The 24,291-nt window shown below is 35.2% G+C and overlaps 1 protein-coding gene and 1 pseudogene across 1 annotated transcript in view; one reads left to right on the top strand and one right to left on the bottom strand.

Annotated features, from left to right (window-relative positions):
- Positions 1 to 24,291, top strand: part of LRP1B (LDL receptor related protein 1B) — a 1,897,582-nt gene that overhangs the window by 1,324,307 nt on the left and 548,984 nt on the right. The window contains exon 33 of the mRNA XM_036857483.1: positions 21,479 to 21,619. Within this exon, the coding sequence (XP_036713378.1) occupies positions 21,479 to 21,619 (141 nt within the window). The remainder of the gene's footprint in view (positions 1 to 21,478; positions 21,620 to 24,291) is intronic.
- LOC118897905 lies at positions 4,973 to 5,670 on the bottom strand (annotated as a pseudogene).

Genomic DNA, 24,291 nt, shown 5'->3' with positions numbered 1-24,291 from the left:
TACCATTTTGTTTTAAATCCCCAATATAATGAGAACTGTATGCATTTGCAAATTCAGAGTTGCATTCTTTATTCAGGAACATTATATTGTGACTTATTTCTAGTATACCAAGTCCTTATCTCATGGATTTCCAGGTATGAAAATGAGGGTACAATTAAGGGATCACATAGGGATGCTCATTCTGAGTTTCTTTATAAAAAGCACATGCATTTTTGTTTTATGATTCACATTTAAAATATGACATTTGTGATTTAATAAATTACAAAATAAAGGATTATAGGATGATGCTCACTTTACAAATCACAATTTTTAAAAATTTTCTGATTCAAGAGTATGCTCCAGCTGGCAGCTATCCCGTCCAATTCAACTGAAAGTATTGAGTTGAAATGACATAATATTTGGGTAACATTATTTAAATGGTCAACATTTCCCCCTGAAATCTGCTATAACATGGAGGTTTTATATGTTTTTATTTTCAAGTGAATAGATATATTAAATTATTTGGGAAAGACAGGAACATGGCAAATGGGAGCACCAAAGATCATTTATTTGTGACAGTATTTATTTTTTAACCTTTTCCCAGTAATATATTTATATTTATACTCACGTATTTCTAGTCTGTAAATTTTACAGTATTAATTATTTGGCAGTGTCAAGAGTTGGGTAGTAACTACAATGACTTTCATATTTTAATAATAAGAACAGAGTAATAAATTATCCAGGATAGAATAACCATTTGAAGCAATTTTTAAAATATTGGAACCTTCTAATATACAGTGTGCTCAAACCAGAATAAAATACTAATTCATTGATTCTCATATGATATTAAAAGAAAACATTGCTCAAGAAGCACACTGTAAAAATGATTTTAATTAATTGAAATCAAAATTTAATATTAATGCTAATCAGCAAGTGAGTTTAGAAATGGACAGAATAGATTTAAAGATATCAGTAATTTTTGTTGTCGAACTCTGGTTTAAAACTTTATCTAGAAAAGTTAAAATTTATGACATTTTAAAAAATTATATATAAACTTCCTTTCAATTTTAATTCGTCATAAACATTGATTTCTAGGTCAATAAACACTTCTACAATATCATTTTAATGTTTATATACTTTATACAATGTTTGTATACTATATAATTATATATTTAAATAATTACCTATATATAAATATTTAATTTTTAGGTTTTTTTGGAAATTACAAATATTGTGATGACTATCCATATAACTAATTATTTGCAGAGTTTAGGGTACAGTGTTAGATGTCGCATTTCTGAGTCAAATGGTTTACACATTTTTTAAGGCTCTACCATTAATCATCATTTGCACTCATAGGCATTCTGTCAGTTGATGAAAGCAGTACTATTTTTCCCAGCCCCTGCTCCCACATTTGCAATATCTGGTTAGACACCTAGTTTTCTTTATTTCATTCAGAGTTGCATGGTTCTCAGACCCTTCTACATCATGATTTTCATCTTCTAAGCACATTTCCTATTTTTCAAAGTCTTCACAAAGCTGAAAACCAAGACCTGAACATAATAATAATGATATATTTAGGACAAGGTCTACTGAGATTAATACTTCCTGAGCACTGTTCTCTACAGAATTTGGTTACCAGGAACAGAGACTTTCATTCTGGCTATCTCAAGTAGGGAAAAAATGTCTATTATAAAAATACATGTGACTCCAAAATGAAACAGAAATTTTAACAAAATCCTATATTAGAAGCCATAGAATGCCTGTCATACAGACAGACTGGGAAGGTCAATCTGATACAAGGCAATTCTAGGGACTTCAGCAGAGAAGTTAATGGATAGTTGTTTCTAACTGACTCATGGTCAACTATGGCCCCTTCAACCCCATCTCGAAATGAGTAGAAGTTATAAGGGGGGGAAAAAAAGTATATATATGTGTGTGTATATATCTATGTGTATGTGTGTGTGTGTGTGTATACATATATGTATATATATATATACACACACATATATATATATATATATATGAAGAGAGAGAGAGATGTAGACATAGAACTTGGGTGAATAAAAGTAAGTGCATGAGAGATCTCAGAGATTGCTATTCTGTCAGAACAAAATAGCACCGTATTTTTTAAAATTTCACATTAATGTGATTCCAAGTCCCAACCTGCTCAGAATATCAGGAGGTTCAATCTTTTAGTAAGATTACCTACCTTAAAATTTGCCCAACATGATTAGACTTGCTTATTTTGATTTTATTTATTTAAAAGTTTTGAACATATGAGTTTAATTACCTGCTAGACCATCCAGATGGAAATATGTGATAAAAGGATGGAAGCAAGGGTCATAAACTTAGAAGAGATGCAGGTATTTTTAGACCAGTTTAGGATTAGACATTCACTGACTGGATTATTTTTAACATTTATAATAGAACTCTTTTACCAAAATAAAATAATGTATTAAAAGTTACATCCAGAGTCCCTCCCATCAGGAAACTTGCACAAGCCTCTTAGATAGCCTCATCCACCAGAGGGCAGACAGCTGAAGCAAGAAGAACTACAATCCTGCAGCCTGTGGAAAAAAAAAACACATTCACAGAAAGACAGACAAGATGAAAAGGCAGAGGGCTATGTACCAGATGAAGGAACAAGATAAAGCCCCAGGAAAACAACTAAATGAAGTGGAGACAGGCAACCTTCCAGAAAAAGAATTCAGAATAATGATAGTGAAGATGATCCAGGACCTCGGAAAAAGAATGGAGGCAAAGATCAAGAAGATGCAAGAAACGTTTAACAAAGACCTAGAAGAATTAAAGAACAAACAAACAGAGATGAACAATAAAATAACTGAAAATTACACTAGAAGGAATCAATAGCAGAATAACTGAGGCAGAAGAACGGATAAGTGACCTGGAAGACAGAATGGTGGAGTTTACTGCCATGGAACAGAATAAAGAAAAAAGAATGAAAAGAAATGAAGACAGCCTAAGAGACCTCTGGGACAACATTAAATGCAACAACATTCGCCTTATAGGGGTCCCAGAAGGAGAAGAGAGAGAGAAAGGACCAGAGGAAGTATTTGAAGAGATTATAGTTGAAAACGTCCCTAACATGGGAAAGGAAATAGCCACCCAAGTCCAGGAAGCTCAGCGAGTCCCATACAGGATAAACCCAAGGAGAAACACACCGAGACACATAGTAATCAAATTGGCAAAAATTAAAGACAAAGAAAAATTATTGAAAGCAGCAAGGGAAAAACGACAAGTAACATACAAGGGAACTCCCATAAGCTTAACAGCTGATTTCTCAGCAGAAACTCTACAAGCCAGCAGGGAGTGGCATGATATACTTAAAGTGATGAAATGGAAGAACCTACTACCATTATTACTCTACCCAGCAAGGATCTCATTCAGATTTGATGGAGAAATCAAAAGCTTTACAGACAAGCAAAAGCTAAGAGAATTCAGCACCACCAAACCAGCTCTACAACAAATGCTAAAGGAACTTCTCTAAGTGGGAAACACAAGAGAAGAAAAGGACCTACAAAAACAAACCCAAAACAATTAAGAAAATGGTCATAGGAACATACACATTGATAATTACCTTAAACGTGAATGGATTAAATGCTCCAACCAAAAGACACAGGCTTTCTTTTTTTTTTTTAACATCTTTATTGAAGTATAATTGCTTTACAATGGTGTGTTAGTTTCTGCTTTAAAACAAAGTGAATCAGTTATACATACACATATGTTCCCATATCTCTTCCCTCTTGCATCTCCCTCCCTCCCACCCTCCCTATCCCACCCCTCTAGGTGGTCACAAAGCACCGAGCTGATCTCCCTGTGCTATGCGGCTGCTTCCCACTAGCTATCTATTTTACATTTGGTAGTGTATATATGTCCATGACACTCTCTCACCCTGTCACATCTCACCCCTCCCCCTCCCCATATCCTCAAGTCCATTCTTTAGTAGGTCAACACAGGCTTTCTGAATGGATACAAAAACAAGACCCATCTGTATGCTGTCTACAAGAGACCCACTTCAGACCTAGGGACACATACAGACTGAAAGTGAGGGGATGGAAAAAGATAGTCCATGCAAATGGAAATCAAAAGAAAGCCGGAGTAGCAATACTCATATCAGATAAAATAGACTTTAAAATAAAGAATGTTATAAGAGGCAAGGAAGGACACTACATAATGATCAAGGGATCAATCCAAGAAGAAGATATAACAATTATAAATATATATGCACCCAACATAGGAGCACCTCAATACATAAGGCAAGTGCTAACAGCTATAAAAGAGGAAATCGACAGTAACACAATAATAGTGGGGGACTTTAACACCTCACTTACACCAATGGACAGAATATCCAAAATTAAAATAAATAAGGAAACAGAAGCTTTAAATGACACAATAGACCAGATAGATTTAATTCATATTTATAGGACATTCCATCCAAAAACAGCAGATTACACTTTCTTCTCAAGTGCGCACGGAACATTCTCCAGGATAGATCACATCTTGGGTCACAAATCAAGCCTCGGTAAACTTAAGAAAATTGAAATCATATCAAGCATCTTTTCTGACCACAACGCTATGAGATTAGAAATGAATTACAAGGAATAAAATGTAAAAAACACAAACACATGGAGGCTAAACAATACATTACTAAATAACCAAGAGATCACTGAAGAAATCAAAGAGGAAATCAAAAAATACCTAAAAGTTACATCCAAAATTGTACAAATTTTTTTAAACATGATTAAAAATTTTTTTTAACTGTCAAGTGTTTTGAAAAATTTATTCAAAGTACTAAATTTTCATTTTAGATCTTAGCTTATGTTTATATAATAGAATGCCCTCAGTTGATCCAGGTTCACCATAATATCTTTCTCTAAGCCCTTAATGGTTTATATCTTCCCTTTAAAATGTATAAGTATCTTTTAATTAAGTTATCATTTACAAAGATATTCTGGAAAAAAATTATTAATTAAACACCTATAAGTTCTTCATCATTTCTGTTATAGTGTAGCCATTCTCATCTAACCCATAGTGGTCTATCAACTGAGTAAACCTTGATTTCTTAGACACACCTGACTGCAACTCAGAGCAACAGCTGGCTGCAGCTTCTCCACCTCTTTGTTAACAGCTGTGTCTGAGACAGACCTTTTTTGATCTATACATTTTAACTAGTTTTAGCCTTTGAAGAAAGTCTCCTTTCTCTTGAACCTGCTTCACCAATTTTGTTTTTTCTTCATTCAATCTTTTTTTTGGAAGATTCTCATTCAGAAAATTAGTTTGAAGATCACTGCATGACCCAGTATCAAGTGTTTCAAATCCACATGCATTGATGTTCTTGACGGTATTTTTCAAACACATACTTCATATTCACTGTCTATGTGTTTAAATTTTTTTTTTAAATTCTAAGCTGTTTCCTTGTGTTGAAGGTGCTGGATTCTCTGAAAAGTTCTAACCGTTCTCCTCATTCTCTACTTTAAGATCTTTTACCACACTGTACAAGAAATTAAATGAAGATCTTGTTTTGCTTAATCATTTTCTCTACGTGTTACACTCATAGGTTGTTTTCTTGTACTGGTTATGTGGGGTGATGGTGGAGGCACAGGCCTGTGGAGTGCTAGGTAAAATGACGGCTGAGTTTCCTAGACTTCCCATCTTAAAAATGAAATCTTGGTTTACCTGGAGGAAAGGGAACCCTACTCAGCTCCAGCGCTGATCGTCAAATTCCAGTTCTCAGCTATCACCTGCTTCCCGTCTCCCTCAGCCATCCCCAGAGAGTGCAGAAAACACAAGCAGCTGCAGCTCTCTGCTTACTTCGATTTTAAATGGATCTTCCTATTGTTTGCAATCTCTAAAAGGAACCCAGGTCTACTTCCTGAGGAAGATCTTAATTGCCGACCTTTAGATACTCCCTCTTCTAGCCATGCCTCACTACTTAGTAGAGAGCTGGCACCCAACCTTAGAAATGTCCCCATTTACCATGACTGCCATGGAAGGAGCAGTACCAGGTCACTACTTGCTGCCTTAACCAGGTTCACTGATGAAACTTAGCATCAGAAATTTGAGATGCCGTTGCTACTTAAAGAAAAAGATCTGTTTTCCAGTGTCCCACATATTCAGGGATATCAAAACAAAAGAAAAAAGAAAAATCCATGAAACTGCTCAGGTTCCAGGTGATAATAATTCTAGATGGTCAGTTTTTCAATTTATCTCTTTCTCTCTCACATTCATACACAGCCCTTTTGCCCAAAGCATATCCTAAGCATCAGAGCGATTGAATTGGGGGTATTTCTAGTATCAGCCCCAATTATTTCTAGAACTAGAATTTCTACTAGAATAGGGAGCATTTATTAATCATTATATATTTAGATTATGCCTTTTCAAGGAACTAGAGACACAGGGGTGAGAAAAGCAGCTCAAATCCCTATCTTCATGAACTTGCATTTAGCTGGAGTAGATAGTAAATGCATAAAAATTTATGAAAATGTCAGATGGGGAAAAGCAGTGTGAAATAAAAGAGAGAAGAGTTTCCATAAAGTCCTTGCCAAGGAGATGCTATTTGAGCTTATACTTGAATGGCATGCAAGATCTAGCCTTGTGAAGTTGTCTTAGGAAGAGCTTTCTGGGCAGAGAAAATAGCAAGTAAAAACCCCTTAAGGCCAGAAAATGCTTGGCAGTTTCTGGCTAATGTGGCTGGAGTAGCAGGAGCTTCATGCCACAGGAGAGGAGGGCCAAGGGTGATGAGATTCTGTTTTAAAATGATTACTCAGTGCTGTGTGAAGACTGTACTATGGGAGAGGAAAAGGATGGATGCTGGTGAACTTTAGGAGGCTGGTATAGGAGTTCAGGTGAGAGTTTGTGACAGCTTGGACTAGTGTGGTAGCAGTGGAAGTGGAAGCAGTGGAGGTCTTAGAAATAATTTGGAAGTAGGTAATTGGAATATATTTTAGAGGTAAGGTTCAGATCTGCTTTAATTTAGGGTGAGTTTTCTCTCAGTGGCTCCTATTGTACTTCTCCTATTGTGCTCCTAAGGTCAGCCTGGACCTTCAAAATGTCTCAGACTCTTTTAAATAACTTTCCCAGTGCTCTGGTCTGCTCCTAATAAGTTAGCAGATATATGTCAGTGTATTAGTCAGTGAGGGCTGCCATAACAAAATACTACAGACCGGGTGGCTTAAACAATAGAAATTTATCTTCTCACAGTTGTGGAGCCTGGAAGTCCGAGATCAAGGTGTCAGTAGGTTTGGTTTCTCCCCAGGCCTCCTTGGCTTGCAGATGACCACCTTCTCACTGTGTCCTCATGTGGTCTTTCCTCTGTGCTCACATCCCTGGTATAGTGTCTTCTTATAATGACACCAGTTCTATTGGATTAGGGTCCCACCCTTATGACCTACTGTAACCTTAGTTACCTCTCTAAGACCCTATTCCAAATGTAGTCTACACTGGAGGTTAGGACTTCAATGTATGGATTTGGGGAGGCAGGTGATGGTGGAACACAACTCAGTCCAAAACAGAGAAGGTCATTATTTAACTTAACCCTCTTTAGACCTTGCTTAAGCTGAGCCCCTTAACAGCAGGGAAATGATTCTTTTAAACCTTTCTCCTAAACAATGCATACGTAAAAGTCAAACAAAGAATTAAATTGTCTTTGAATGCTGTTAATCTCCCTTGTTTATAACAGTTACAAATATAAATTGAGGTTCTAATATTCTATTTTTTCTATCTTAATAAGCCATTTTATATGTGACTTGAACTTGATCACTTTGGAGTGATCACCACAGGCAATTAGCATTATTCTTTTCCATTGTCAGGAATTACACTACTAATCTCAACCAGCCTCCAGGTGAATGAATCTAACTAGTGGTAAGGGGGAGGGAGGAAACAATTTTCTCTCTACCCTCCTAGACTCTTGGCCGATATCCCTTGTAATAAAGGACAGATTAACAAGAGAAAAAAAAATTATCTATGTACAGGAGCCCCACAAAGATATAAGATTCAAAAGATGGCTATACTATGGAGGTTTATATACCATTTATGTTTTATATACCATTTATTTCCTGAGTTAAGGAAAGGGGTCTACAGCTTCAAAGAAGAGAAGGCTATTCATGGAAAAGTGAGAATAGGAGATGTTTAGTAAACAAAGGTTGCCCTGCCTTGCAGATAACTCTCTGAGATGAAAAATTTATCTCAGGTAATAGCTCTCTTCCTGGTACAGGCCCACTTTCTAATGTAAATTTTTCATACCAAAAGGTAATTCCTACTCTGTTTTCAGAGCTTCTCATGTGTCTGGTTTTCCTTAAAATTATCAGTTCCAAATAATCCAAGCCAAAGAGGCATATTTTGGGGTGGCACATTCTGCTAGCCACAAGAGAAGTAGTGTAAAATCATAGAAATACAGTAATTCACCATTAATTCCGGAAAAATAATTCCACACACATTCCAATTGACAGTGGGTAGAGATGTTTTTCTGAATTGTTTATGTATTAGAATCAGTATAGTCACATGTATGTTTTAGATTTTATTTTTTTGACTCATTCTTTCTTTTATTGTATATAGGTACCGATTAGTGTCCTTACCGTTCAAGTCACTTGGCTAACTATTTCATATATTATATGAGTGTAGTAGAATTTTCTTTGTTTTACAGATGAGGAGACTAATAATAAGAGTCCAAGTAAGTTGTTCAAAATCACCCAGAGAGGACGTGTCATAGCCAGATATCAAAGCACATTTGTGACTCCAAGCCACACTCTCTCACCTACTGTAGTGACTCTCAGCCAGCCTTAAAATCCATCCCTGTAACTGGCATTGGCATATGTATAGAGGATAAGAGTTAATAAGACTAATTCCCCAAGGAGTCTTACATTTTAAACATGGAGACAGACATGTAAATAAATATAGTACCATAGGATTAGGAATGTTAGAATTGTACACAGAACAACACAAAGGGTCAGGTGAACCACTCTACGTCTTGGGGACAATCAAAGTTCCCAAACAGCAGTACCATTTGAGCTGAGTCTAGAAATCTGGGTATGTGTCCATTCATATAATGGGAGTACAGCTAGGTGTAGCAGTGGAGGCAAGGATTCCATATGGAGGAAGTAAATTGAGGACAAATATAAAAGGGCATAGGATATTAATGAATCATTGTTTTGGAAAATTATATCCACTCTATATTATCCTATTGACTAGGGTAATGGAAATTGGGTGAATACAGAAAAAACATTGTTCAGACACAATTCAACACAACTGTGATACAAGGTAGATATTTAATTCAAATGTATTTCATTAAAATATTGAAATAGTCTGCTCTGAGCTGAGTAGATCTTCTCCTCCTGCCCCTCCTCTTTCTCCTCCTCCCCCTCCTCTTTCTCCTCTTCCCTTTTTCCGATGAAAACAATCTTTTTCATTGAATAAACTCTACTTTTTGTTTTCTAAATATCCCAGCAAGAAGTTATTCGGAGCTGCCTTGTTTTTGTCAGCAAATCCTTCCCTCTCACTGTCATCCTCTCCTTCATCATTGCACAAGTACTAGTTCACCGGCAGCACAGTCAGGCCATCAGCTTGGAAATTAAATTACCTGCCATTCTCAAGTTTTTTTCGCTACAACCCCAGACTGCCCCCTCAGTTCTCAGTAAGGCAAACCTCAGTGTAACAATGAACTGAGAGAATTTTGGACCACATTTGTCAGTTCAAGGTCACAAAGGCTTCAAAGCAAAATTCTGGGCTTTGTTCTTCAGTGCTCTCCATCCCACCTTCATTGTCATTCTCCAGATTCTCTGTTTAAGAAAAATAAATAAAAACAAGTCTTGGGAGAAGGCAGAGCAAAGAGACTTCTAGTACCGTCACTGCCCTAAGAAATAGAATTTTGCCCAGAGCTTCAGACAAACTGCAAAAAGCTGCTCCTGCACCAAAGAGCAGTTAACAGGCTAACAGACTGCTGTAAGCAAGCATATTCACCTCTAACTGTCCAGGTGGAGGGGCGTTCCTGATTTGCAGTAGGTACAATGTAAAAATGGAATGGTTCCTATATAATTATAAGTAATAGACTCATTCTGATATGTAGATTTTTCTCTTATTCACAAGTTTTACTTCTTTTTCTTTACAAATAAGCTGTCTTTGGCTTATTTTCATCTTTTTTTTTTTTTTTTTTTTTCCTATAACGTGGTTAATCTATCCTTGGGAAATTGAAAGTTGACTGCAGTTCAGTATTCCTGGAACATGGTGCATAGTGGGCAGTAATAGATCTGGTGATGGAAAGTTAAGTAGGCATCAAATCATTGATGGCCTTTGTGCCATGCTAAGTGGTTTGGCAGGGGAAAGCAAGCCATTGGAGAATTTTAAGCGGCAGAGTGACATGCTTAGATTTGCATTTTGGAAAGATCACTCTAGTGTTTCCTCAGCAATGATAGTCAGGGGAGTGAGAAATAATGGGGTCCTGAGCTAAGCAGTTTTAGTGGGAATGGAGGGAAAATAAAACATTCCTGAGAATATAAAGTGAAGAATTAAGTGGGCTTGCTCAGATCAGAAAGGCACCTGGGAAATGCCATGGTGGTGATAGGGGAAAAAAATGATGACTATCTGGTTTTTACCTCTGATGCCTGCGTTGGGGACCATTTACTGTCAGAAGCTGTCTTAGTTCAGGCTGCTATAACAAAAATACCATAGGTTGGGTGGCTTAAATAGCAAACATTTATTTCTCAATGTTCTGAGGGCTGGGAAGTCCAAGATCAAGGAGGCAGCAGATTCAGTGTCTGATGAGAATATGCTTCTTGGTTGACAGACAGCCAGCTGGTCTTACTGTCTCACAGCAGAAGGGATAAAGAGCTCTCAGGGGTGTGCCTTCTGTAAGGGCACTAATTCCATTCATGAGGGCTCCACTCTTACAACCTAATCACCCCCCTAGCCACCACACCTTGGGAGTAAGATTTCAACATATGAATTTAGCAGGGGACACAAAAATTCATAACAGAAATCTATTGGGAAAGAAGCATACATGGAAAAAATAAAATGGATTTTATTTTGGTCATGTAAAGTTTGCAGTGACTTCATTATAGTCAGGTAGAAATTCCTACGATGTAGTAGGATACATGTACTGAAGATTAAGAGGATAGTTAGGGATATGAGAGAGATTTTGGAGCTATTAGGGTGAAATTTAGTTATTGAAGTCACAAGTGAGAATTCTCCCCTACCCAAATTCCTAGGCAGTAGATACAATCTCAACTCTTTGGGCTATTTCTTTTGATATTTGTTGCTGTATTTATGGATTTTTTTAAAAGTTATAGATTTTGTTTATTGACAGGTGTTTTAACACATCACATCTCATTTATGATGAGGCAATCATATGTGCTTATGTTCAAAGCCTAGCAAAGGCCTTGGAACTTAGTAGGTCACAGTAAATTTATTTCCTTTCTTAATTTCTCTCTCTGTCTGTCTGTCTCTTTCTCTTTTGAGTAAAGAGTTTGGAGACTGTATGGTAGAATCAATTTATATTTATGATATTTATATGAATTCTTTTTTATAGCTCATGAATTTCTTCTATATCCCTATGAGTAAATGTATTCGTTTGCTAGGGCTGCCATAACAAAGTCCCACAGACTGGGTGCCTTAACAGAAATTTTTCTCACTGTTCTGGAGTCTTGAAGTCTGAAATCAAGGTGTGGACATGGTTGATTTCTTCTGAGGCCTCTCTCCGTGACCTGTAGATGGCTATCTTCTCCTTCCTGGGTCTTCCACCTGTGTGTGTCTGTGTCCTAATTTTCTTTTTATAAGGACATCAGTCATATTGGATTAGGACCCACACTAATAACCTAATTTTAACTTAGTTACCTCTTTGAAGACCTTATGTTCAAATACAGCCCCAGTCTGAGGTACTGACAGTTAGAACTTTAACACATGAATTTTGGAGTTCACAGTTCAGCCTGTAATAGTGAAATAGAGAAATTCATAATTACTTACATACAACTTAAGCAAGCAATTTTTGAAATCTGGTAATTTCTGAAGATTCTAGTATATTTGTATGAATAACAGTGTGAGAAAAAAAGTGAGAGAAACAAATGTGATTCTAAATAATAATTACACAGTCAAAACCAAAGTTCTTTATGTTAGAGGGACCTTCAAAAAGGATATTTAAAAAGAGAAATTTTTAAAAGATAATATCAAGAGGAAATTGGAGAGATGGCTTTATTTAAATGTTTTCTAAGTGATGAATTATTATGGGAGATATTTTTAGGGATATTATTTCCCCAGTCATTTCACAGTATTTAGGTAATTTCTACATCATGCTCAGTTCAAAAGAATGCAAAGCACTGTGAAGCATACAAAGAAGTACAAGACAGCATCCTTGTTTTCAGGAGTTTTCATCTCTGGATAAGGAGTCAAAATTAGTACAAGTGAAAAGAAAAGAAAAAGCAACGATTTAATATGAAACCATATGATTCTGTCTGTAGAGGCTTTAGAATCAGTGAGAAGGAAGAGTCAATGTGGGATGTGCTAGTTTGAAGTATTTCACTGAGGGTGGGGTTAGACTTGTACAATGAAGGGTGAGTAGAATGGAGTTATATGCAGACAAAGGTAGGGAAACTAACTAAAAAATGAAACTGTGCCTGTTTTCTTTATAGGACTAATGGCAGTCTTCAGTTATTTCTTATCTTACTTTTTTTTATTGTGGTAAGAACACTTGCCAAGAGATCTATCCTCTTAACAGATTTTTAAGTGCACTATACAGTAGCATTAGTGGTAGGCACAATGTTGTACAGCAGATCTCTAGAACTTATTCATTTTCTATAACTGAAACTTTATACCTGCTGGACAGCAACGCCCCCATTTTCCCCCCTCCCTCAGACCCTGGCAACCACTATTCTACTCTCTGTTACTATGAGTTTGACTATTTTAGATACCTCATGTGAGTGGAATCATACAATAGTTATCCTTCTGCAACTGGCTGATCTTACCATCATTTCCTCAAGGTTCATCCATGTTGTTGCATACGGCAAAATTCCCTTTTTGTAGAAGACTTTATTTTGTTAGAGCAGTTTTAGGTTCACAGCAAAATTGACACAAAAATACAGAGATTTCCTACATTCCCCTATCCCTACGCATATGTAGCCTTGCCTGTTATCAGCATCCCCCACCAGAATATCTTCCTCTTTTTTAAGGCTGAATGATATTCCATTGTATATACATACCACATTTTATTGATCCATTCATCTTTTGATGGACATTTAGGTTGTTTCCATACCTTTGCTATTATGAATAATGCTGCAGTGAACATTGGAGTGTTAATATCTCTTCAAGATTTTGACTTCAATTATTTTGTACATATACCCAAAACTGGAATTGCTAGGTCATATTGTAGTCTATTTTTAATTTTTTGAGTAATCTCCATACTATTTTCAATAATGGCTGTGCCATTTTACATTCCTAGCAACAGTGTACAAGAGTTTCAATTTCTCCACATCCTTGCATCCTTGCCAGCATTGTTATGTTTTTTGTTTTGTTTGTTTTTTGGGTTTTTTTTATGATAGCCAGGTGTGAGGTGATATCTCATTGTGGTTTTGATTTGCATTTCTCTGATGATTAATGATGTTCAGCTTCTTTTTATATACCTGTTTCATATACCTGTTGGCTGTTTGCATGTCTTCTTTGGAGAAATGATTATTTAAGTCCTTTGTCCAATTTCAATCAAGTTATTTATTTATTTGCTGTTGATTTATAGGAATTTTAATGATGTCTTTTCTATTTGTTTATTTCTTGTCTGTCTCCCTCACTAGAGCATAGGCTCTATAAAGAAAGAGAACTTATTCTTTCAACAATACCACACTGTCTCAATTACTGTAGCTTTATAATAAGTCTCAAAGTTTGGTATTGTCAGTCTTCTAACTTTGTTCTCCATCTTTTTTTTTTTTTTTCTGAGAAAATATCTGCCAAATACCTAAGTCTGAATAGCCATAGATTGTCAGACATTCTTTCAAGGATAAAATGATATTCTGTGAAAAAATTAGCACATTCTTCCTGCAGTTCAAACCATCTCATAAGTACATTTGTTCCACACAGTCATACTTCACTATGCACCAGAAGTGCTTTCTGCACACTCTTGATTTTGTCACTCAGAATATTAAAAAGGCCTGGACTGAAGAGTCAAGATTTAACAAAATTGATACTTTTTACTGGTCAATTAGGACATTTTTAAGTAAAACTGGAATTTTTCTTCTTTTTTTTTCCTGTGACTGCATAGAAGTGAAGAATCCAATGATTCCAAGTACAGCTTTTGGACTTTTTAGACTGATATTTTATTTCTTTCCTTTTCTATCGTATTTTCTGTTTGTCTTTTTCTTCTTTATTATGGAAGATTTCCTCAACCACATTTTCTAGCCATTCTATTAAAAATATTTTTATTTAGACATACTTTTAAATCTCTGAGTCCTGTTTTATTCTCTAAATATTACTTTTTAAAATAATCTTTAACTTTTCTAGAATGAGATATGTACTTGAATATATGATGATTTAAAAGATATTTTATGAATTATTCATTTTGCATCTCTATGTTTTATCTTAGTGTTTACTTTCCACTCTGCTAGTTTTCCTCATTGAACTGAATATCCCGGTTTCCCATGACATTTAAGAAAGGACTGGGTGATCTATCCTGGGTTTCCTTTATCTTTATGAAAATAAAACTCTTTTCACTTGGTACCTTCCTTGCAGGGGGATCTCTTCCTGGGAGCTCTGCATAGCTTTGAACACATACTGCATTACATTTAGGGATTTAACACATGAAGCTTTCTCCTGAAGGCACAGATAGGTGCATGGCATGAAAATGTCTTACAGGAGGGAGTTTGAAGGTTTTGCTTTAGAAGGTCAGGATTTGGGTTCCCCAAAGGTCAGAATGAAAAGAACCTTATTGCAGGGCACCAGCCTTTATATCCCCAATTTTTCACTGACTATCTTAAAAAAGAGCTTTGCTTATGTATTTATTTGAGACTTTCTATCAGCCATTAGCCATCTGTAAACTTAGGGCAAAGGGTGGGGGACAGTGTGGTGGTAGGTAGTATTACATATAAAAACATCTTGACTTAATCACCCTATTTTTAACCTTTCTTTGCACTTCACTCTGTTATTTCCAAGCTAAAATCAAGGTCATCTGGAGTTCTGTGGAAAGGGATGTCTTCCATTCCTCTGTAGCCTTTTAAAAATCACATTCTAGTTGCAACTTTATCTGCCTATTTCCCCATTTTCCTGTTTCCATACACTGACCATCTTGTACACTTTGTTTATATGCCTGTCATTCTCTTGTTTATTATGTGGATTCACTATGGGTTTATTCTGTTTTATGTTTCCATATTTCTATTGCAGTGGGTTAGTAGAAGAAACGGAAGTGGAAACACATGTGCTCAGTCCACTATACTGTGCTATACATCTTTCAAAAGAGTCTCTTACAAAGTCTCTGCCCTTTTTCTTCACAGGGAACTTCTCTGTTCCTAAAAATAAATTTGTGAGTGTAAATAAAAACATAAATGAATGAGCTACTCAACTTCACCATCATAATCTAAGTTCCATATCTATATGTCAAGAGAAAGAAGACTAAACTCTATCCATCTATGGAAGCAGACAGTGTAGAAATGAGATTTATGCCATGGACTCTAAAATCAGTGCTTGGTTCATAACCTGGAGCCACTATTCATTCTGTGATCCAGGAAAAACCACTTAACCTCTCTTTGCTTCAGTGTTCTTAACTGTAAGATGGTTTAATAATAGTAGTACTTACCTTATAGAATTGTGAAGACTAAATGAATTAATCTATAGTGTTTAGAACTGTGCATTGCACAAAATTAGATTTAGAAAGGGATGGTTATTATTAATGTGTATCTTCTAGGTTGAAGTTGATGTGGTCTCAGTTGTCATTAAGTTAGATGCTTGTTGAAAAGTCTGAATTGTTCAAAACCTTTAAAATTATGATTTTTGTTTGAAATTATTTCATTACCTTAAATTTTTTAATGCACTCAGCATGGAGACTTTGAAAGAACACTAGTTTTGGAGACAGGCCATATATGTATATTTGATTAAAATAATCTCTTTGAATCTCAGAATCTTCATCTATGAAATGAAAAATGATGGTAGCATCCTTATAGCTTTGCTATGACAGTCTGACGTAATATAATAATAAATGTAAAATTTTACTAGAATACTGGCTACCAGACTATTTTTTATCTGTGGCATATTTCAGAGTCTCTGCTACCAAATGAACACTCAATACAAGTTAATAGTGCACATTTATAAAATTTCGGAGAAAGAAGCATAAACTATACAAAATATGTTACTATAACTGTGAAGAATCCAGTAATGGAGAGTGCAAATGATTAAAAGCTTACACACTTTAAACAAAACTTAGAGAACAGTCCTTTTTATAGTTGTTCAGATATCTTGTTGGATTTTGCTGTTCATTTAGAGATATAGCACAGTACTACTATGATCATGGTTCAGATTGTAAATAATAAAATCTGTATTCCATGTTAATTTGAAATATACTTTTATTTATATCATGTGTTTTTTTAAGAAAAAGAAAAGTTAAGTCAAGTTTCTCTAATTGGAGAGAGAGGAGGAAAATTTAAACAATAGAATGTACTATGGTTTATATTTTTAAAAGTAAAAATAGAGAGGGCAGACAGCAGAAGCAAGAAGAACTACAATCCTGCAGCCTGTGGAACAAAAACCACATTCACAGAAAGACAGACAAGATGAAAAGGCAGAGGGCTATGTACCAGATGAAGGAACAAGATAAAGCCCCAGGAAAACAACTAAATGAAGTGGAGACAGGCAACCTTCCAGAAAAAGAATTCAGAATAATGATAGTGAAGATGATCCAGGACCTCGGAAAAAGAATGGAGGCAAAGATCAAGAAGATGCAAGAAACGTGTAACAAAGACCTAGAAGAATTAAAGAACAAACAGAGATGAATAATACAATAACTGAAATGAAAACTACACTAGAAGGAATTCATAGCAGAATAACTGAGGCAGAAGAATGGATAAGTGACCTGCAAGACAGAATGGTGGAATTCACTGCTGCGGAACAGAATAAAGAAAAAAGAATGAAAAGAAATGAAGACAGCCTAAGAGGATCTCATTCAGATTCGATGGAGAAATCAAGAGCTTTACAGAGAAGCAAAAACTAAGAGAATTCAGCACCACCAAACCAGCTCTACAACAAATGCTAAAGGAACTTCTCTAAGTGGGAAACACAAGAGAAGAAAAGGACCTACAAAAACAAACCCAAAACAATTAAGAAAATGGTCATAGGAACATACACATCGATAATTACCTTAAACGTGAATGGATTAAATGCTCCAACCAAAAGACACAGGCTTTCTGAATGGATACAAAAACAAGACCCATCTATATGCTGTCTACAAGAGACCCACTTCAGACCTAGGGACACATACAGACTGAAAGTGAGGGGATGGAAAAAGATAGTCCATGCAAATGGAAATCAAAAGAAAACCAGAGTAGCAATACTCATATCAAATAAAATAGACTTTAAAATAAAGAATGTTATAAGAGACAAGGAAGGACACTACATAATGATCAAGGGATCAATCCAAGAAGAAGATATAACAATTATAAATATATATGCACCCAACATAGGAGCACCTCAATACATAAGGCAAGGCAAGCGCTAACAGCTATGAAAGAGGAAATCGACAGTAGCACAGTAATAGTGGGGGACTTTAACACCTCACTTACACCAATGGACAGATCATCCAAAATGAAAATAAATAAGGAAACGGAAGCTTTAAATGACACAATAGACCAGATAGATTTAATTCATATTTATAGGATATTCCATCCAAAAACAGCAGATTACACTTTCTTCTCAAGTGCGCACGGAACATTCTCCAGGATAGATCACATCTTGGGTCACAAATCAAGCCTCAGTAAATGTAAGAAAATTGAAATCATATCAAGCATCTTTTCTGAACACAATGCTATGAGATTAGAAATAAATTACGGGAAAAAAACATAAAAAACACAAACACATGGAGGCTAAACAATACATTACTAAATAACCAAGAGATCATTGAAGTAATCAAAGAGGAAATCAAAATATATTTAGAGACAAATGACAATGGAAACATGATGATCCAAAACCTATGGGATGCAGCAAAAGCAGTTCTAAGAGGGAAGTTTATACCTATACAAGCCTACCTCAAGAAACAAGAAAAATCTCAAGTAAAGAATCTAACCTTACACCTAAAGGAACTAGAGAAAAAGAACAAACAAAACCCAAGGTTAGCAGAAGGAAAGAAATCATAGAGATCAGAGCAGAAATAAATGAAATAGAAAAAAAGAATACAATAGCAAAGATCAATAAAACTAAAAGCTGGTTCTTTGAGAAGATAAACAAAATTGATGTACCATTAACCAGACTCATCAAGAAAAAGAGAGAGAGGACTCAAATCAATAAAATTAGAAATGAAAAAGGAGAAGTTACAACAGACACCGCAGAAATACAAAGCATCCTAAGAGACTACTACAAGCAACTCTATGCCAATAAAATGGACAACCTGGAAGAAATGGACAAATTCTTAGAAAGGTATAACCTTCTAAGACTGAACCAGAAAGAAATAGAAAATATGAACAGACCAGTAACAAGTAATTAAATTCAAACTGTGTTTAAAAATCTTCCAACAAACAAAAGTCCAGCACCACATGGCTTCACAGGTGAATTCTATCAAACATTTAGAAAAGAGCTAACACCCATTCTTCTCAAACTCTTCCAAAAAACTGCAGAGGAACGAACACTCCCAAACTCATTCTATGAGGCCACCATCACCCTGATACCAAAACCAGACAAAGATACTACAAAAAAAGAAAATTACAGACCAATATCACTGATGAATATAGATGCAAAAATCCTCAACAAAATACTAGCAAACAGAATCCAACAACACATTAAAAGGATCATACACCATGATCGAGTGGGATTTATCACAGGGATGCAAGGATTCTTCAATATACGCAAATCAATCAATGTGATACACCATATTAACAAATTGAAGAATAAAAACCATATGATCATCTCAATAGATGCAGAAAAAGCTTTTGACAAAATTCAACACCCATTTATGATAAAAACTCTGCAGAAAGTGGGCATAGAGGGAACCTACCTCAACATAATAAAGGCCATATATGACAAACCCACAGCAAACATCATTCTCAATGGTGAAAAACTGAAAGCATTTCCTCTAAGATCAGGAACAAGACAAGGATGTCCACTCTCACCGCTATTATTCAACACAGTTTTGGAAGTCCTAGCCACGACAGTCAGAGAAGAAAAAAAAAAAAAAAAGGAATCCAAATTGGAAAAGAAGAAGTAAAACTGTCACTGTTTGCAGATGACATGATACTATACATAGAGAATCCTAAAAAAGCTACCAGAAAACTACTAGAGCTAATCAATGAATTTGGTAAAGTTGCAGGATACAAAATTAATGCACAGAAATCTCTTGCATTCTTATACAGTAATGATGAAAAATCTGAAAGAGAAATTAAGGAAATACTCCCATTTACCATTGCAACCAAAAGAATAAAATACCTAGGAATAAACCTACCTAGGGAGACAAAAGACCTGTATGCAGAAAACTATAAGACACTGATGAAAGAAATTAAAGATGATACCAACAGATGGAGAGATATACCATGTTCTTGGATTGGAAGAATCAATATTGTGAAAATGACTATACTACCCAAAGCAATCTACAGATTCAATGCAATCTCTATCAAATTACCAGTGGAATTTTATACAGAACTAGAACAAAAAATCTTAAAATTTGTATGGAGACACGAAAGACCCTGAATAGCCAAAGCAGTCTTGAGGGAAAAAAACAGAGCTGGAGGAATCAGACTCCCTGACTTCAGACTATACTACAAACCTCTAGTAATCAAGACAATATAGTACTGGCACTAAAACAGAAACATAAATCAATGGAACAAGATAGAAAGCCCAGAGATAAACCCACACACCTATGGTCAACTAATCTACAACAAAGGAGGCAAGGATATACAATGGAGAAAAGACAGTCTCTTCAATAAGTGGTGCAGGGAAAACTGGACAGCTACATGTAAAAGAATGAAATTAGAACACTGCTTAACACCATACACAAAAATAAACTCAAAATGGATTAGAGACCTAAATATAAGACCAGACACTATAAAACTCTTAGAGGAAAACATAGGAAGAACACTCTTTGACATAAATCACAGCAAGATCTTTTTTGATCCACCTCCTAGAGTAATGGAAATAAAAACAAAAATTAACAAATGGGACCTAATGAAACTTCAAAGCTTTTGCACAGCAAAAGAAACCATAAACAAAACGAAAAGACAACCCTCAGAATGGGAGAAAATATTTGCAAACGAATCAACGGACAAAGGATTAATCTCCAAAATATATAAACAGCTCATGCAACTCAATATTAAAGAAACAAACAACCGAATCCAAAAATGGGCAGAAGACCTAAATAGACATTTCTCCAAAGAAGACATACAGATGGCCAAGAGGCACATGAAAAGCTGCTCAACATCACTATTAGAGAAATGCAAATCAAAACTGCAATGAGGTATCACCTCACACCAGTTAGAATGGGCATCATCAGAAAATCTACAAACAACAAATGCTGGGGAGGGTGTGCAGAAAAGGGAACCCTCTTGCACTGTTGGTGGGAATGTAAATTGATACAGCCACTATGGAGAACAGTGTGGAGGTTCCTTAAAAAACTAAAAGTAGAATTACCATATGACTCAGCAAGCCCACTACTGGGCATATACCCAGAGAAAACCATAATTCAAAAAGACACATGCACCCGAATGTTCATTGCAGCACTATTTACAATAGCCAGGTCATGGAAGCAACCTAAATGCCCATCAACAGACGAATGGATAAAGAAGATGTGGTACATATATATAATGGAATATTACTCAGCCATAAAAAGGAACGAAATTTGGGTCATTTGTTGAGACGTTGATGGATCTAGAGACTGTCATACAGAGTGAAGTAAGTCAGAAAGAGGTAAACAAATATCGTATTTTAACGCATGTATGTGGAACCTAGAAAAATGGAACAGATGAACCAGTTTGCAGGACAGAAGTTGAGACAGATGTAGAAAACAAACTTATGGACACCAAGGGGGGAAAGCCGCTGGGGGGTGGGGATGGTGGTGTGATGAATTGGGCGGTTGAGATTGACATTATACACTGATGTGTATAAAATTGATGACTAATAAGCACCTGCTGTATAAAAAAATAAATAAAATTAAATTTAAAAATTAAAAAAAAAAAAAGTAAAAATGATTTTGCTGTTTCCCATAGAAACAGGGTTTGGGAATTTAACAAAAGAAATCAGAAAGCACTAGAGTTTAATAGTTCTTTATTATTATTTAATAAGATGATTATCTTTTTCATAAAAAAAAATCTTTTCATTTGTATAGATAAGAAACTGTGGTGGGCAGACCAAAACTTAGCTCAGCTGGGAACCTGCAGCAAAAGAGATGGAAGAAACCCCACTGTTCTAAGAAATAAGACTTCTGGGGTCGTTCATATGAAAGTGTATGATAAAGAAGCACAGGAAGGTAAGTCACACGGTAATGCGTTTGTGCCGCCTTTTGAATATATAATGTTCTCTTTTTTCATATTATTTTCTCAAGTCAAAAATTGAAGTTCCCTATTTTTCTTCTAGTAAAAAAAAAGGGGGGGTGGCAAATGCTGCTTAATACTGTAGAAGGAATGCCTTTAGCATAAGGTATATAATGAGCTTTCAAAACATTAGCAAAGCTGACCAAGGAATCTTAATTTGTCAGGTCTTCAAAGAGGTCTTATTCAGTTCTTGATTTAAAAGTATAAGAATAAGAAAAAAATCCCAGTAAAATATATTCAATGTATAATTATGCCCAGAAACAGAATGAACTAGGGGACTTCAAATGGACTATGTTGATACAAGAATTTCATAACCAAAAGCACTACATTGTTTGGCTCTAAGCATTTTGCTTTTTTGTTTTTGCTTGTCCAAATGGTGTGCAGTGAAATGGAGTGAGAGAACTAAGAGATAGATGGTTTACATAGGTGGACTTGTCACATTGCCCAAGATTAGAAATGCCAGCCAGTACAGCCCTACACCTGCTAGTCTTTTCTTAGTTTTTGGTTCATGATCCATGACATTAGCAGAACTCCCTTCCTAGAAAAAATATTCTTCTATATTCTACTATCTTACTTAAATCTCTGCCATGAAATCCTTTTCTTCATATATTTTTCTGCTTAGGAAAAAAATATCAAGAAAACTTAAAACGATTTTTATCTAAAGGATTTGGGCATGTAGATCAAAGCAAATAAGAGTAGAGATAAGAATAGTGAACCAAAGGGATCACTAATTCTGAAGACAGGTGACAGCAATCAAGCAGGCAGAATTTACTGGAGACACCAATTGAGAGCCATTCCTGCACAGCCGGAGACAAAGTGGAGACCAGATTCATGGCTACCTTTTCTGAAAAAAGCATGGGTCAAATTTTGGTCTGGAATCCTTTCTTACCAGGAGCAGCAGGAAATATTTCTTTTTCAGGAAAAAAATATTTTTAAGAGAAAAGAATTGCTTTGTAAAACCATCTGAACTGATTACTCGGATCCGTTCATGGTTGAGAAGACATTGACACCCAAACTCTTAGGCACAAAATCTGTATTTATTCTCTGATATATTTTTTTTTGGTCATTGTCTATAATAATGGACAGGAGTGTTTTCACTAGGAATTATTTAATAGAAAATTTTCTGTATCAAAATAAATAATTTTACTGGCATTCAAGTCATGGAAAATAGATTATTTAAGTGGGAATAAAATACTGGCACTCAATAAATAAAATATCATGGTACTTTTGTGGATTTCAATACAATCTGTTAAGTGTAAAAACTTACAGTACTATGATAAACTTTAGTTCATAGTCTGTACTGAATGAGATTATATCTGAAAACACACATTATAAAATACAAATTAGAGAGAGAGATTTCCAAACATTTTTAAAAAATCTATATTTATTCCTTCAAAATGTGAACAAACACATACTTTGAAATTGTAAATTAATATAATACATTGAATTTCTGTAGGTACAGTTCCAATAGTTTCTTGGAAGAAAAATTCATTGTATTATGCTTGTCTCACATTGTTCATTTTAACAAGATTCCCCTCATCTTTTAAGGATTTGATTCTATAGGTAGAGTTGTAGCTTCTATGCACTGTGAAAGTATTACCAAACTGACAGGGCCCTCTAGCACTTAGAAATTTACGGTATAATATGACTAAGCTTAAAATGCAGTGAAAATACTGTTTTTACTGGAAGAATATGTTGATAAAAGCATCTGTATTAAAGACAGTCCCATTAACAGAATCACAGCAGGTAGCTTAAAAGCTTCATTAGTATGAAATATGAGCAATTTAGGACTATTTAAGGTGTTAGCATTACTACCACTTTGGATTTCAAAGTACAATTAGCTACTTCATTTATCATTTTTGACACAGATCACTGGAGAGCTGAGACTTCTCGTTAGTCAAGTGGACTTTCTATTTCCACTAGAGAATTTAGGAATGAGGTTTGAACATCAATATCATTACAAAATATTAAGCCAAACCAGTATTTCTAACCTGCTAGATATTCACTACCTAAGTTATTACTTTAAAAATCTCTCTATATTTTTCCTACATCAAATCTATATTTAATAGGCAAAGATACTTATTAAAATAATGTTTTATTTTTTTTGCCTTTTCTCTTTCTCCACCATTTTCCCTTAGAGACTAAACAAATGATACATGGATTGTGTTATTGTTGTACAACATTAACATAGTTAATTTTATTATTTATAAAAAATACTTATTACTATTATGTTTAAAAATGCACAGTCCCAGGATCTCCTTTTTCTTCTTTTTTCACATATTTTGGATATTATCAAGGTTATATAACGCCTCATTTTCTCTTGTTTTTATAAATCAACTCTAATCCATTTTTCTTTACTTCTTCAATTCACTTGTTTCCCCTACTCTCTGTTTGGTGTTTTTCCAAACTTTATAGACAAGTATCACTTGTCAATCTCTTCCCAGCTTTCCAGTCTTTAGTGGTAGTTGAAGTAAATTTATATCCAAATGTGTATCTCTATAGATTGGCATTGCATTAATGTACATTCACATGCTTTCTCTAAAATGAAATATGTACATGGTCAGTATGGAATTACTGTAGATCCATAAATACAATTGTCTCATTATTA

Source organism: Balaenoptera musculus, chromosome 7 (assembly GCF_009873245.2).
Source record: "Balaenoptera musculus isolate JJ_BM4_2016_0621 chromosome 7, mBalMus1.pri.v3, whole genome shotgun sequence".
In the NCBI taxonomy this organism is placed as follows: Eukaryota; Metazoa; Chordata; class Mammalia; order Artiodactyla; family Balaenopteridae; genus Balaenoptera; species Balaenoptera musculus.
This window is presented reverse-complemented; position numbering and strand designations above follow the sequence as displayed.